The sequence below is a fragment of the Bacillus rossius genome, chromosome 18, assembly GCF_032445375.1.
Source record: "Bacillus rossius redtenbacheri isolate Brsri chromosome 18, Brsri_v3, whole genome shotgun sequence".
Lineage (NCBI taxonomy): Eukaryota > Metazoa > Arthropoda > Insecta > Phasmatodea > Bacillidae > Bacillus > Bacillus rossius.
Window position 1 is genome coordinate 16,569,492 of NC_086345.1, and position 17,720 is coordinate 16,587,211.

Below are 17,720 nucleotides of genomic sequence, written 5' to 3' on the forward strand. Positions count from 1 at the left end.
AGCAACTATAACATTATATAGAGTAGACATTTAGATAAAGGTGTAATGCAAGTTCCTAGAGTTCGTCCAAGAATCTATATCGAATGTTTTATGCCTAGAAAGGGATTCTGAAACACGAGTTTTAACCATTTTTCACTCTCCTAAAAATACATTTCAAAACTGAACTACGGAAACAGAATTAATCATCCGCTCTCAGCGTATTTCACTTATCAGACACCACCCTGATGTCTTGAGCAGTTTTGAAATCGCGTGGGTTTGTCTTGAAACTCTGGGAACCGTGTGTCTACCCAGGTTGGTGGGGGGCCTCGGACCACTAATAAGTCTCTGACAATGTTGTCACCCGCGTGTCCCAGGCCCCACAGCAACTGCCAGGCTGCAACAGTGCTGACATCACAGCCATCACAGCCACCGTGGGCCTCGAGGTCCGACCGCCAGACCCGGGCATCAAACCATTGGCCCGCGAGGAGTTCCAGGCCGCGGGCTGCCGCCCGCTGCCTCTACTTCTATTAATAGAAACTAGGTTTTAGTGGTTAAATTAATAACGGGATGTATTATGAACCTTAGGTGTGTGTGTGTGATTTGGCAGGTGTTGCATTCGGGACCGTGCTGAGCTGAGGACAATTTTAAAAGTACGGCAGGAGATACTAGGTGAATGTGATGTGGGTTCCTTGGATTCTAATCCCAGTGGTAACTGTTTCTGTTACATATCAAATCACTAGAGACCAGAAAAATTCCCGGTTTCGATGGCCTTCAGGATAGACTGCACATTCTCCTGTACACTGGGCAAATAACTCAAGTTCATTGGTTGTTGACTTGTATGTCGTCTCAGCTGGTTTGTCTGTGATTCGATCCTTCTTTGCTGGAGAGTTTATAATTGGTTGAGATTCGCCAAGCCAATAGCAAAATTATCTAAGAGGTATATGTGTTTGAATTCTAGCCTATCACCGAATGAATCCGCGATTTTTGCAGGTCTCTACAAATCACTCACCCTCTTCACTACACCGGTCTCTCACTCTCGCCGGTGTCGCCGTGAGCCTCTGTTACTCTGACATTATTCACCGCAGGCCGGCCTCCATCTCTGTCTGCCAAGACCTTCTTCGGAAAGGTCTCGTAGTGTCACCTAATCAGAATCCCCTCGACTTAATATACAAACGCCATATTCTTGCTTGCAGCCGGACCTGATGTACTTCTGGTCGCACGCCGAGGCGCCGTTGGCGGCGCCGCCGACGCCGGGACGCCTGTCGCAGTTGTCGTGGCCCCCGGCGAGCCCTGGCCTGCCCGACCTCTCCTCCCTCGTCGCCCCGCCTGCCTGCAGTCCGGGTGCCAAGTACACCGAGGCCGGTGGGTAGTAGGGCGAGCCGGGGAGTTCTGTCACATTTATATGGTACACCTGGGAATAATGGTACACTTTCCCTGAATTATGGTACACAATTCTTGAATTGTGGTACATTCTCCTTGTATTATGGTACATGCTCCTTGTATTATGGTACATGCTCCTTGAAGAATGGTACACGCTCCTTGAAGAATGGTACACGCTCCTTGAAGAATGGTACACGCTCCTTGAATAATGGTACACGCTCCTTGAATAATGGTACACGCTCCTTGAATAATGGTACACGCTCCTTGAATAATGGTACACGCTCCTTGAATAATGGTACACGCTCCTTGAATAATGGTACACGCTCCTTGAATAATGGTACACGCTCCTTGAATAATGGTACACGCTCCTTGAATAATGGTACACGCTCCTTGAATAATGGTACACGCTCCTTGAATAGTGGTACACGCTCCTTGAATAGTGGTACACGCTCCTTGAATAGTGGTACACGCTCCTTGAATAGTGGTACACGCTCCTTGAATAGTGGTACACGCTCCTTGAATTGTGGTACACTTTAGTGTACCATGGTGGGTAATTACGGTATTCCTTCCTGGAATTATAGTATATTTTAATGGTGAATTTTGTTACTATAGCTATGGGGAGACAGGTAAGTACACATCACGTCCCCCCCCCTCCGCCCGGCGACACGAACATAGCAGACTCCTTGCTCGACGATACGGAAATGTGAAAACGAAAATGGAACCACAGATATTTGTGTTTTCACTATCCTGTCTGTCGCTTCTATAATTCATGGTACCATAACTAAAATACTAATATTGACATTAAACTTCATGGTTATGAAAAATTAATTTATTGAAAAAATTTGATTTTTTTAAACAATACAGGGTAGGTGTTTATGTATTTATTAAAAATTAACCATCATATATATTCTTGGGTTTGAAACAGTTTTTTAACCTATTTAAATAGTAAATAAGCATTGCTTTCAGCGAGGTTAGTTCTTGCCATGGGTGGAAACTAATCTACTTATGTCCCTGCACCCACGGATATTAAAACACCTCCACGTGAGTAGGCGATACGAGAAACTTAATTGCTTGGATTGCGCTTCCCTGCAGGTTGCCTCGGTTGCTCGGATCATGCGAATCCACTGTGGCGCCGGTAGAGTGCTTTCATGTTTCCCCGTTGGTGGTACCCCACTCCTTTACCTAGGAAGTGACTGGGAGGGGATGTCGTTCCACTGTTTAGTTTGCTTTCGAGTTGTCCCGTGTGTGGAAGACCTCAAGGTCCTGTCACACTGTCAGATCTTTGTCTGCACTTCTGCATATATATAATTAATATACATATAATTAATATATATAATGGCATGGGACCACATGTGGATCCACTTCAAAAGGACCCAGTCAGGAAGCACTGTTCCATTCTTTGACATAATTTTAATTCATCTCAAAATTCTCATTGAAGGAGTAGGTGGGTCATTATAACACAAATAGATGTGACTTGGGGTGCTGAAGTGCTATTTTTGACTGGCGCCCAGATTGGTACTGATTAAACAAAGGGTCAGAGCAGCCATATGTAAATTAGTTTAAGTGAACTTCCTATATTTTGTAAATATTAAAATTATACTTATTTTTGCAGGAATGATACAAGAGTGAAATTAATTATTTACATTCTTCTGGCATATTCTTTAAAAAAATCCATATTTATACTATCATAGAATAAGCCTTTGAAACAGCCGGATGATCATATTAATTATTCATTTTCATATAGCCTACTCTCCCACATTTTCACTAACACTGTCTTGCTACGAAATTATGCCATCTTAATTTTTGTAGGTGGGATATTTTTTTTAACTTATCAACTCAAAGAATTTTAACATAGGAATAATTTCGTTAGGTTTAACAGGATTTGATCTCAAAAATTGAACTGTTAGGATACATGTGACTGCATGCACATTTTAAAACATATTTTGCTGAGGTTATTCATAGTCAAAAGTAGCCACAGGATTTAACTTCGATTTCATCACATTGAAATCTACCTAATGGACCGAAGATTTCTTTGTTTAGCCGGGAAAATGTTAAAATCTCTGTGATTAATAAAGCACTAATAAGGTTAGCTCAAAGCAAGCAACCTTAAAGCGATATGTTCAGAATAGCATTGTATTGTTTTGGTTGCGCATTCATGGTGATTGTTTTGATTTTGAGATAGCTGAAAATAATTTAGGGCTGTTTTTATACTTAGAAAAAAAATATTTAGCTGGCAATGCATGTATTTCTTTGTATCCTGGTAATTTCTTGTTCATTTAGACCAGACTTCAGGTGATGTGTCACCATATTCACCTAACGACAACGAAAATGCCAAGAATGTTGGAAATGGAGGTATATTTTGATGGTGTAGTTAAAAATTAATGCACAAATGCATGTTGCTGTAATAATGTTAACTTTTTTCTTCAATTTACTGCTATGGAAAAGTAGTAGAATACCAGTGAAGCTATAGTTTTTCTTTGTTTTGTAAATTAGTTATAACTTTCTCACAATTTATAACATTTTAAAAAAAAAAACAACTGTTGATCCTTTTTTTTTTTTTGCAAATTTTAGTAGTTTATTTTCGGTTTGTTCTTGCTCTGTAATAATTATTGTAGTAATAACATACAAAATATATTTAATTTTTGTGGCTTTTATAACATAATATATTAAATTGTTGCATGTGTGAAAATGTGTCATAGCATGGTTATTATACTAAAAATCACCTTTAATTGTGGATTAATTAATATACTTTTTTTTATTTCGTTAGTGATTTAAAGTGAGAACTTTTAATAATTTCCTATGCATACTTTATCAAAGAAAAGAATGTTACAATGACTCATGTCTTTACACATCTATATGCCCCTATTGAGAACTATATTTCATTGAACTGACACAGATTAAGTAATCATACCGTTAATTTAAACGTTAGCACTTAAAAATGTAATTGGTAATAATTTAATATTTAAAATATATACAAGAATTGCTCAATTTTTTTTTAATTTCTCATGTTATTAAGAAAGCAGTTTTACAAGCTACTGCATTTTATAAAACCCAAAAGATAAAATTCTGCTATTGTAATGTTATAGTTAACAATTTAAACAAGTTCACTCTATGATCTATTGACCGTAAAAATCCTTGCTAATTTGTTATCATTAAGGCAGCGGTTTAGGACGAGAAAATGTATTAGTAAAATGTAGACTTTCTGGGCAAATTTTAAAACTAGGTATTACTATTTCTTTGTGTCTTGTAATGTTAGTTAATGTGGAAATATCTAAAATTTTGTTCACACCATAATCTGATTGAGAATATTATTTGAATAATCGCTTTTATTATTTTTATATTATAAATACTTTCATCACTCATTTTTAATTATAAAATTATTTTAAAAGGTTGGTATAGCACTTGTATGTTCAAATTAACTTTAGTGTCATTGTTTAATTGCATGATATAACTTAGTTGAATGGTGCATGTGAAACTAAAAAGTCTATACTGCGATGTATAATTTAGTTAGGATAATTACTTATTTCTGTCTAAGACATTATGAAAAACATTGAAGAGCGTTTTTAAAGGTTTAATTTTAATAAAAAAATTCATAAATCTGTATGAAAGATTGTTATTAAGCTTTTGAACACAAGTAGTCTTAATTATTTATGAAAAATATATTAATACTAGTGATGGGTAGAACAAAACTTTTATCAAATCCCTTCAGTAGCGAAAATGTGGGTGCTCATGTCAGCTACCATAATATATTTGAACATAATATACTGTAACTTATTAATTAACCTTTAAAATGCTTGTTGCAGTTAATGTGAGTAATTGGATGAAAAATTATGATCATATGTCATTGCTTTTTTTTTATTTGTTTTGATAAGGTTTTACATTATACAGTTTTGCACCAGAGGTTTCAGACAATGGTATCTTTTAAAGTTTATGGTGGGCTCTTCAAGTGTATGGTGACTGTGACAGTTTATAGAAGCTCTTCCAGTTTATAGTTTGCTCTTTCAATTTTTAGAGGGCTCTTTCAGTTTTTAGAGGGCTCTTTCAGTTTTTAGGGGGCTCTTTCAGTTTTTAGGCGGCTCTTTCAGTTTTTAGGCGGCTCTTTCAGTTTTTAGGCGGCTCTTTCAGTTTTTAGGCGGCTTTCAGTTTTTAGGCGGCTCTTTCAGTTTTTAGGCGGCTCTTTCAGTTTTTAGGCGGCTCTTTCAGTTTTTAGGCGGCTCTTTCAGTTTTTAGGGGGCTCTTTCAGTTTTTAGGGGGCTCTTTCAGTTTTTAGGGGGCTCTTTCAGTTTTTAGGGGGCTCTTTCAGTTTTTAGGGGGCTCTTTCAGTTTTTAGGGGGCTCTTTCAGTTTTTAGGGGGCTCTTTCAGTTTTTAGGGGGCTCTTTCAGTTTTTAGGGGGCTCTTTCAGTTTTTAGGGGGCTCTTTCAGTTTTTAGGGGGCTCTTTCAGTTTTTAGGGGGCTCTTTCAGTTTTTAGGGGGCTCTTTCAGTTTTTAGGGGGCTCTTTCAGTTTTTAGGGGGCTCTTTCAGTTTTTAGGGGGCTCTTTCAGTTTTTAGGGGGCTCTTTCAGTTTTTAGGGGGCTCTTTCAGTTTTTAGGGGGCTCTTTCAGTTTTTAGGGGGCTCTTTCAGTTTTTAGGGGGCTCTTTCAGTTTTTAGGGGGCTCTTTCAGTTTTTAGGGGGCTCTTTCAGTTTTTAGGGGGCTCTTTCAGTTTTTAGGGGGCTCTTTCAGTTTTTAGGGGGCTCTTTCAGTTTTTAGGGGGCTCTACAAGTTTTTAGTGGGCACCGAATTACAATACTTGGAGGGTCATAAATATAAATAATGTGAGGGGCATTGGGATCAAACCCACGTCATACAATGGCGAAATTCCGTGATTTATCGCTAACACCAGCTATATTCTCTTTCACCTAACTTGTCTCTGATTCGAACAAGTCCCAAAAAAAAAAAAAAGTAGTTTTAATGTTATTCACATCATTCAGTCACTGTTGTTCTGCCAAAAAAAAGGGGTTTCTGAACCACTTTTGTGTGTTAAGTGTTAGTTACATAATTTATTTTAGATTAGATATTACACTTGCAATTGGGCTTCTACGCGGTGGCAAGGAGTTCTCCCCATTCTCTCACTACTCCCCCCTTTTTTTAAAACTTCTCCCTAGATCCCTTGTATGTCTCGCCCCCAGAATTACTTCCTTCAGTCAATTTCACTCATTCACTGTTCTCATTTGGAAGGCGTGTCTCCCGCTTTCCATACGTCTCCATCACCCATTATCTCCCCACAATTTGCCCCAAACACCTTGTACCCAAGTTCCCATCTGTTCCCATCCCCTTTCAAGCAACCTGACTAACCTTTCACCCTTATCCTCCCCCTTCAGTGTTTCCACCCCCCAACTCATTGATCTCTTCTCCCCCCCCTCCCCACATATGTCACCCACCACACCAGCTCTTTGCTGCACATTCTTCATCTCCCTTGCCTCAGTCACTAGGTATGGATCCCAGATCTTAGTCACGTGGCGATTTGCAAAATCCAAGTGACGGTTAAGAAAATCGGGTACTTACGTATTAAAGACACCGCAGCTACTTTTAAATATTGTGCATTGTTGGTTGTGTTAGTATAGCTACATTAAAAAAAAACTATAAAATATTTATTATGGTGGCTGAAAAATTACCAATTTGAGATGTGGCTAACCTGACCCCAACCAAAAGTTCACATGATTTCACAGTATTTTTTAATGTTGCTATACTAAACCCAACAAACCGTCCACAATATTTAAAGGTAGCTGCGGTGGCGTTAATTCGCAAGCAAGACCGTATTAAACTATTCGGAGGCCCTTGGACACACAAGAATTTACGGCCCTTTTGGAAAGTAAAGATAGCGAATTATACTAACATTTTTTTTCTATTATGATCTTCTATTTATTATGGGTAATCAAATAAACAATATAATATGTCATTACTGATATTAGCTACTTAGTATGCTGCTGGTTTTTTTGGTTAAGATTAAGATAATGGTTTCTTTCGGGATTTCTGTTGAGCAAAATCTTCTGCAGACAATGTCAACATCTGTTTCAGGCCTCGTTTAGACTGTGCAGCTTGACTTTTGGAATTGGAGTGGTTTGCATTTTTGATCGCTAGATGGTGTACTTGGTAAATTAGGATTGCGTTTCTGAAATATTATTAATTAGTGCAACCCGTCAAACAAAAAAATTTTGATGGTGGCGCTGTTAAGTACTGTGCTCGACAAAAATGTATTGAGAATAAATGTGAGAGAGATTGTCGGTCCTTCATGGATGGAGGAGGGGGGGGGGCTGGGCACGTGCCCCGTGTGCCCTTTTATGGTAAAGACAGTATTGTTAGTATATACCGAAAATCGCAATGTATGGCACTGCTTTTGAGTGGCGGGACTACCTTTTTTTCCCTCGTGCCACTCAGGAACGTCGGAACAGGGGGGGGGGGGGGCAGCAGGGGCGAGTCGCCCCCGTGCTATTATGCATGGGGGGGGGGGGAGAGTATCATTTCGCCCCCCCTCCTTTTCCCAGAATAAATGTTTCGTCCTAGTAGTATTTTTCTCAACTAGTAGTTACAAACGTTGCATTGGTGATCACATTGATTAGAAAATCATATCTATTGACATTAAATTCCAAGACCGAAGCTAAGGGGGTGGATCACATGGGTTAGGTTATTTGTCACCCACTAACCCACGATATTTTAATCCATATTTTCATTACATACGTCATAAAATTCTTGGAATGTTAAATTTGATATTTTGGTTCGGAAACTCATTAAACAGCACAATTTTGCATCTAATATTTCCTAATTTTTCCGGGACTCCCCGCTCCAGGACTGAGGTAAGTGTGATACACCTTTTCTGCCCCCCCCCCCCCACCCACAACTCATGTAAACGTTCCGACGTCCCTGGTGCCGCTACAGTGTTTCGGGGGGGAACGCGTTGCAGAGTTCCAGCAGGTCGTGATGGGGATGAAGCGGGAGCACAAGGAGAACTTGAAGAGGCTGTCCAACAGCCAGGAGGTGAGCCTGTTCAGCCTCAGGGGCGAGATCGCCCAGAGACTGGACGAGAAAGACGACCGGATAGCCCAGCTGGAGCTGGAGCTGGAGAAGCTGATGCGAGAGCTGGATAGGTACAAAACGCTGGCGGACATAGAGGTTAGTCCCGTCGCAGGTGATGCCTCGTGCGAGGGCATATCAGTGAGAAACGCACAAGTATGAAAATAATAAGTAAAAAAGATGTGGTGTGGCTGTCTCATGGACACGGCCGTGTGTTGTACGTGAATATGTGTACGTAGCAGGTATTTTTTTTTAATTTTAACATCATATATATTAACTGTAACTATTTTACGCTAATGTTCTATACGTGTAATTGGTATATTTTGACGAGAGCTGACGATTGAAACCCAAACGAACGTCGTAGCTTCTCCCGAGTCAAAAGTTGTACCTAATGGAAATCTCGAAATGCAGCAAAAATGACCTCAAAATGGCGGTGCTTCCCCCTCCACCGCGCGCGACGCGTCACAGTCCTCACTTAGCGTAAATAATTATTTGATAATTTATAGCTATCCAGTGGTTTCATTAAATTTTGGATGGAAATGATATATATATGTAGCTGCAACACCAAACTGTATCTCCCGATTTGGTTATCATTCGTTTTTTGAATTGCCTCCCACTATGGAAGCAATTTTAAAGACATTCACATCAAAAACTGAAATTATTTACTAAAAAGGAAAGTAGAGAGCACTACTGACAGGGCGCAATGCCAGTTCTAGTGGTTCCGCGTGCCGATAGCGTTCGCCAGTCAGCGGTTAAAATGGCGTTAGTGATTACAACGTCAACTGTGGAGGAGCAACGAACAGGTGATAAGATTTGTGTGTGCAAAAGGAAATGAAAGTTGGAGAGATAAGTTCGGAGGTGGTTGAAGTTTATGGATAAGACAGTTTTGACCGTAACAATTCGTTAAAAATTGCAGGAATACGGCTGGGAAGTATCGGAGCTCTCACCATACAGCCGGGTCCTGGCACACTCAGATTTCCATCTGTTTGGACCACGAAGAAGTTTCTCGGCGGTGATAATTATTAATCTGATCAAATGGGCCGAGCGAATATGGCTCTTCCGGCAGCCAAGGCCGAGATTTTCAAACTGACTCATCGTTGGTACAAATGTCCCCACATGTATGGAAGTTATGTGGAAAAGTAACAAATGGGTTAATTTTTAAAATATATATTTACATTGTGTGCGCTACTTACTGATGTGCCCTCTTTAATTTTTAGTTCAACGGTAATGGTGTTATGCTGCTTGTTACATGGTGTACTTAGAAAATTTATACAGAATGAGTATGAATTGAACCGACAATTATCGAAATGTTTGGTATATGTTCAAATAAACATTATTTGGTCATGTTTTTCATTTGATGTTTAGCTCCAACTTACACCAGCCTTCGAAGGCAGTTTAGATCATAAGTTATGTAAATGTTTTCAATTTATTTATTTATTTTTGTGTTTTAGTTCAGCAGCTGAAGTTTGTGTGTGGAATTCATGTTCACCTTTATTTAGTTCAGTGGCTTGAAAGTGAATTTTTCCGGAATGAACGGGTATTATTGAGCTCTTTACTGTTTAGTCGCTGAACGCAAATGCAGCTGCTGATTTTGGTTCTCCAACCGCTGAGCAGAAGAGGTTCCTTCGCGAAGCACAGAAGCCACTGGTCAGTCACACATCCAAAGAAGAGTTGCGGTTCTCGTCCGCAGAGGGAGTTGCAGGAACAGTGCCCAAAGTTGCTATGATAGATGTAGCCACAGACACTACCGATTTGATAAGTGTACAAAATGTAAATACATCCATGTCCCCTCAAGCCAAATCAGCAACGGCCACACAAACGACACTAGAAGAAAGTTCCTCATCAGCACTAACCTTTTCAACAATTTCTACACAATCTGTAGAGCTAAAACTAGCCAATGCTGAACACGGTCGAACTTCAACGCTACCTGCGGCGACTGGAAACGAAATTCACCGAGGGGAAGCGGAGCAAGGTCCCTATCCAACTTCGGAACTCAGGAGAGTAATCGCCCCATCTCCAGTTCAGCAAGCGGTGGATGGTGATTCGAGTCCGTCACCAGCAGTTGGCCCTCCTGATTCGCAAGTCGTGGTCTCTCCTCCCACGCAGAAACCCGACCATGAGACACCGCCACCTCCAGTTCTTGATACGGGTCCACCAGAACCATCGGCCGCAGCGTCGCCGCCTCCGTCGAAAAGTCCAAGCATGGTTCCACCACCACCACCTCCAATGTCAGGCATGGACCCACCGCCACCACCTCCAATGTCTGGCATGAGTCTACCCCCACAGCCACCTCCAATGTCTGGCATGAGTCTGCCCCCACCACCACCTCCAATGTCGGGAATGGGCCCGCAACCACCTCCAATGTCGGGGATGGGACCACCACCACCTCCAATGCCCGGGATGGGACCGCCGCCACCTCCAATGCCCGGAATGGGCCCGCCGCCACCTCCAATGCCTGGCATGGGCCCACCGCCTCCGCCGCCGCCAACGCCACAACAAGGTACAGGTGCATCAGGGCCTCTACCTCCTCCAGTGCCTGGCATGGGTCCGATGCCTTTTCCAGCTCCACCGGTCGGCGGATGGGCTGCTAACAGAGCAAGTAAGTGTCCGTACCGCTTGCGCTCGTGTGTGCCTGCATGAGGTGTAGTTTTTATGGAGTGTATTTATTTACCCATGCACTGCCTACATGTTATTGTGGTGCTTACGCATTATTTTTTAAAATTCCATTTTAAAATGGGAAAATTTACTGAATGTTTAATAGTTCTTATAATTTTAATCACATTTTGTACATAAAAAAATGCAGAATGTCCATAAAAGAATGCCCCAGTTTCAATGGTATATTATAACACTTTAATTAAGACTATTTAAAACAAATCATACATCAAATTGAAGGTAAACCAACCAAGTTTTTCTTAAAATTGTTCAATATGTGCACCTTTAGTTACACGGCACACATCCAACCTGAAGTCCAGTTCTTCCCACACTTTAGTCAACACATCCGGAGTAATGGACGCAATAGCCTCTTCAATTCTGTGTCTCAAGTCTGGCTAATCATTAGGTAGTGGCGGAACGTAGACTCGTTCTTTTATAAAACCCCAAAGGAAACAAAAAATTGCGTGGCATTATGTCATGTGAACGTGGAGGCTAGCGAAAAAGAGCTCTTGTTTTCTCGACCATTACGACCAATTCAACGGTCAGGGATTTCGACGTTCAGTCGACGCATGTACAAACCTGTTCGGAAAACCTTTCTACACTATTGTCTTTGGGAACTGAAGCTAGAGACTTGCTTTACAAACATATTTCTTAGGACTACGCGGTCAACATCCTGTACAGACACGTTTGGTCGTCCTGTGCTTTACACCCTTTAGGAACACATCCGACAGTTACTAATTGTGTATACCATCGGCGGATGTTTTTGCCACATGGGGAATCGCAGTTAAACTTTAAACGAAACGAATGTTGAACTGAAATTACAGATTAAATCTCAGAAAATTGCAGAACACAAAATGCTTCACACTAAACAAGTCACCATTTTGTGTAGGTGACACTGCAAGTGAGAAAACAACGAAGCAGTACTCGCGCATGCACTTATCTAAATGTTCAAGTTACTCTTTGAGACCTTGAACCAACACTCTACAATGCTTACTGTTTGTACTATTAAAAGTTGTAACTGGGACAATATTTTATGCATATACTGTATATGTAGGCAACATTTATAAATTTTAGCTGGCTATCAAACAATATTTCTTGATAGTTTGCCAATTCTTGAAAATTTGTTATTATGACATTCAAAAACCAATATAGAATTAGTTTGATTTAAAAAAACAATTCACACTTGACATGGGCAATTTATGGGTAAATACAGCAATTCAAGCACATCACTGTTGTAAGATTTTATTTTGTTTTTTCACAAAATTAATTAAAAATATTATTGTCCTTGTTTAGTATGCTTTAAATAGGATGATAATATTCACAATAATCACAACTGTAATTTTCCTTGGTTTCAAACCATTTCATATTATTAATGCGTTAGAAATTAGGTTCACAAATATCTTGGAGGTTAAAGGCTACGAGATATCCAAAATATGTTGCATGATATCAGATAAGAGTCTTTTTACTTTGAAATAAAACTTAATGTTTAGTGTTCCATATCACATTTAAAAAAAATAACTAAGAGTATTTAATAATCATCTATAGCCAGAAATTTGCATTATTCATACACTTTGCTTTATTTATTACAAATCACACTTGGAGTAAATTGTGACAAAAGGCGATTATTGACTTATCTCAATGCTGTCCAAAATTTCAGTGTATCTGAGAATAAATAAAATGGCCATCCCTGACTGCCCACTATATATACCCTCCAGAGATGTCAGTTCTATTTAAAAGTAAGGCAGTGTCTTAATTTTGCATGGGACTGCCGATTATTATTGTTTTTATTGGTTACTGCTGATTATTTTTATTTTTAGACCGGTCAGCCGATTCTTTTATTTTTACACAGGTAATTTTTTTAAATGGGTCAGCTGATTTATTTTTACACTCGTAAGCCGATTCTTTTATACATGGATAAGCAGATCCTTTTTTTACATGGGTCAGCCGATCCTTTTTTTACATGGGTCAGCCGATCCTTTTTTTACATGGGTCAGCCGATCCTTTTTTTTACATGGGTCAGCCGATCCTTTTTTTTACATGGGTCAGCCGATCCTTTTTTTTACATGGGTCAGCCGATCCTTTTTTTTACATGGGTCAGCCGATCCTTTTTTTTACATGGGTCAGCCGATCCTTTTTTTTACATGGGTCAGCCGATCCTTTTTTTTACATGGGTCAGCCGATCCTTTTTTTTACATGGGTCAGCCGATCCTTTTTTTTACATGGGTCAGCCGATCCTTTTTTTTACATGGGTCAGCCGATCCTTTTTTTTTACATGGGTCAGCCGATCCTTTTTTTACATGGTTCAGCTGATGTATTTTTACACGGGTCAGTCGAATATTTATTTTTTACATGGGTCAGCCGATTTATTTTCACACAGGTCAGCTTATTTATTTTGATAAGAGTCAGCCGATTTATTTTCACACGGTCTACCCAATTTAGTTTAAACAGTACAGCCGATTCTCTTTTTTTTAATGGGATGGACATTTTTCTTTACATAAGGAACCTAGTTTTTCATACATGGCATAAGGTTTTTCGCACTTACAGCTGCTTATTTTTCTCCTTCATGAGTTGATGTACACTTTTATTGAGATAAGATATGAGTACCTAATGAATAGTTAAAACTTAATTTTTTTATTAAGTTGTAATGTGTGTGTTAGTATAGGCCTATATTTGTGTCCTACTTCTAAGTGATATTAACGACGTGAGTTCTTGTAGTAAATTTAGTGATCTTTTAAAACTAGTTTCTTATTTAACACTTTAAAAAAAAATTTTTTAACCTTTACCAACTTTCATTACTAAAATCATTCTGTATTAGTTTAAAAGCAATACTTGGTTATAAAGGGCAACATTTTTAACGCTAAAATGGTGTTTTGAGTGTCAGCTTACATCAGTGTCATGTTAACCTGCACAGTGTGACAGATGATGTGTCGTGCTTTCTGCTGCGCTTGGTTCCATGTGTACTAACTGGTTTGTTCGAACACGTGGTTTCCCCACTAACACTTCCCCCGCCTCGCTCACGCGCCCTGCTGTTGCGTAGTGGCGCCGGGCGCGATGGCAGGTAAGGAGCTCGCTTTCACTCTCTCTCTCTTCTTCTGCACGGCTTCAGGGTGGGCATTGTTCTGCATGTGCTGCGTGTTGTCGGTGTCTCGTGACTCGCCGGGGGGATGGGGTGGCCACCTGGCTGGGTCGCCAAGTCGCCACCTGATCGGGTGGCCACCTGGCTGGGTCGCCGAGTCGCAATCTGGTCGGGTGTCCACCTGGCTGGGTCGCCAAGTCGCAATCTGGTTGGGTGTCCACCTGGCTGGGTCGCCGAGTCGCCACCTGATCGGGTGGCCACCTGGCTAGGTCGCCGAGTCGCCACCTGATCGGGTGGCCACCTGGCTGGGTCGCCGAGTCGCCACCTGATCGGGTGGCCACCTGGCTGGGTCGCCGAGTCGCCACCTGATCGGGTGGCCACCTGGCTGTATCGCCAAGTCGCCATCTGATCGGGTGGCCACCTGGCTGTATCGCCAAGTCGCCATCTGATCGGGTGGCCACCTGGCTGTATCGCCAAGTCGCCATCTGATCGGGTGGCCACCTGGCTGTATCGCCAAGTCGCCATCTGGTTGGGTGGCCACCTGGCTGTATCGCCAAGTCGCCATCTGGTTGGGTGTCCACCTGGCTGGGTTGCTTAGTCGCCACCTGATCGGGTGGCCACCTGGCTGGGTCGCCAGGTCGCCACCTGATCGGGTGGCCACCTGGCTGGGTCGCCAGGTCGCCACCTGATCGGGTGGCCACCTGGCTGGGTCGCCAGGTCGCCACCTGATCGGGTGGCCACCTGGCTGGGTCGCCAGGTCGCCACCTGATTGGGCGGTCACCTGGCTGGGTTGCCAAGTCGCCATCTTGTCGGGTGGCCACCTGGCTGTCGCCAAGTCACCACCTGGTGGGGTGGCCACCTGGCTGAGTCGAAAAGTCTATGCTAGCTGTTGCTTCTATCGTACTTAATATCGCATCCAAGCGCAAGGCTTCGGACTGGCTCGCAGTCTTCTCGTTTTGCATAGGGAATCTATGATATTTGAACGGTAAGGAGAAATGAAGATGAAGGTCCCTTTTAAGTACTTTCGAGAGTGTCTGTACCTGTTGTTTCATGCCTAAAAAAACTTAGTCTTGAAACAAAACTACTTATCCGCCTTCATCGAATGCTTAAATGCTTTTCTTAAACATGCCCCATTCAGATATCTTGAGCAGTTTTCAAATCATGTGGTTTTTCCTGAAGCTCTGCACACCGTGTATGTGCCCAGCAGGCGGGGCCCTTAACGTGCCATTTACAAATAGTTCAGGTTTTATTTTAAATAGCCTTTACACTTGTCTGTACAAGTTTGGTATCGTAGTGGAGCTTTAAACATGTAGGGCCTACATGTCAAACAGCGAAAGAGTGTAAAAACCTGTGCTTCCTTGGCAATATTAGGTATGCAATAATAAACTGGTTAAAAATAATAAGGGGATCAGACACTGATTATAAGAGGATTAATACCAGATCCATGCTGGGTTGTTTCCTGCTTCACGTTCCCTCCAGATGAGGACACATCGATTATCTGGCTCCACAGTGCATCGCGACTCAACCCGAGCACAGAACGGATCTCCATTTGGCGTGCCCACATCCACGATATTCCTCCGCCTGAGCGGTGCTCTTTTATTTTAAGGGGGCGGCACACACCATGAGCCTATGTGCTTGGAGATCACTTGCATGAAGGCTATTACAGACAGTTTGAGATGACATCCTGTTGCAGTAGCATGGCATTCTGTCCCCTGTTCCGACAGACTTGTCAATAGACCCTGCTTTTATCTTATACTGCTTCTGGAAAATAAAACTGGTCTTATTTATTGCCTAATTCCTTTTGTCTGATCCCCTAATTCCTTTTATATGATCCCCTAATTCCTTTTATATGATCCCCTAATTCCTTCTTGTATGATCCCCTAATTACTTCTTGTATGATCCCCTAATGACTTATTGTATGATCCCGTTAATTCCTTTTTGCATGATCTCCTAATTTTTATATGACCCCCTAATTCCTTTTTGTCTAATCCTTGATTCATTTTTGTCTAATCCTTTGATTCCTTTTTATCTGATCCCCTGAATTATTTTTGTCTGATCCCCTGATTCATTTTTGTATGATCACCTTATTCTTTTTTGTGTGGTCACCTTATTCCTTTTTGTCTGATCACCTGAATACTTTTTGTCCGATCCCCTGAATTCTTTTTGTCCGATCCCCTGAATTCTTTTTGTCTGATCACCTGATTCATTTTTGTATGATCACCTTATTCTTTTTTGTGTGGTCACCTTATTCCTTTTTGTCTGATCACCTGAATACTTTTTGTCCGATCCCCTGAATTATTTTTGTCTGATCCCCTGAATTCTTTTTCTCTGATCCCCTGAATCCTTTTCGTCTGATCACCTGTTTCCTTTTCGACAGATCACCTGTTTCCTTTTCGACAGATCACCTGTTTCCTTTTCGACAGATCACCTGTTTCCTTTTCGACAGATCACCTGTTTCCTTTTCGACAGATCACCTGTTTCCTTTTCGACAGATCACCTGTTTCCTTTTCGACAGATCACCTGTTTCCTTTTCGACAGATCACCTGTTTCCTTTTCGACAGATCACCTGTTTCCTTTTCGACAGATCACCTGTTTCCTTTTCGACAGATCACCTGTTTCCTTTTCGACAGATCACCTGTTTCCTTTTCGTCCGATCCCCTAATAATCTCTTTCAGATTCCTTATAAAGTTTGTCTGATCATTTAAATATTTTTACCAGTGTAGTTAGTATGTAATAATGTACGTAGTTCAGGGACGTGCAGAAGCCTTCGTCTTTAGTATTCCACCAGGAGACTGCGTGCTCGGCGTGTAGAGACGAAGATGCGTGCGATGCGCGAGCCAGTGTCGCCCTTAACGACTCCCGCGCTCAGCCAGGCGGCCACCTTAAACCTGGTCTACACATTTTCAGCTCGTTTTCTGATACTTGCGTGAAGCACTGTTCAACTTGGGGACTCCCGAAGCAATATCAAAGTTCGCGAAATGGAAAAAAAAAAAAAAAAAAAAAAACATTTATCATATATTTCTTTGGTAATATGCAACAATTTTTTTTTCACACGTTGTTGAACAACACAGATGGGAGAACGATAGGAACTGCAGAACGCCATTTTGGTTTCCATTTGTATGCCACATCAACTTTTACTATTTTAAAAACAAATTTTAATTACAATTTTTTAACTTTTAGTTTTGAAAGAATTACCCAGAAGCCTTTAAAGGCAGGTATCACACGTTAGCGATTTTGAAATACATTGATTTGGTGTTTTACCAGGTTATCCCGAAAAGTAGTCTATACTATACGCAAATTGACTTCACAGGGGAAGCTCTTTGTGTCAGTCACATTTTACTACATATCATACTAAGCTATAACATATCCTAATTATGAAAATTGAACAATAGAATAATGGCATAGAAGCTTTAGTAAGATGGCATATTTTTATTCCTAAATCTCCTTAAATTAGGTAAATTGCAGAACAAAATGTTCCAGGTTAAAAACTTGTCGAAAACTTGTATAATTATTGGTCTCAAATAGTTTTGTTAGTATTATTTATATATAGGTTAACATTTTTGAATGTCTTTTTGTGTATTT

General features: G+C 41.0%; 1 protein-coding gene across 3 annotated transcripts in view; it reads left to right on the forward strand.

Moving 5' to 3' along the window:
• Positions 1-17,720, forward strand: part of LOC134541120 (protein cappuccino) — a 136,739-nt gene that overhangs the window by 76,981 nt on the left and 42,038 nt on the right. For 2 of the 3 annotated variants that reach the window (XM_063384301.1, XM_063384300.1), the window contains exons 5-7: positions 1,173-1,341; positions 8,301-8,509; positions 9,974-11,009. In XM_063384301.1, coding sequence (XP_063240371.1) covers positions 1,173-1,341; positions 8,301-8,509; positions 9,974-11,009 — 1,414 coding nt within the window. The remainder of the gene's footprint in view (positions 1-1,172; positions 1,342-8,300; positions 8,510-9,973; positions 11,010-17,720) is intronic. The other variant, XM_063384302.1, reaches the window with a different exon arrangement.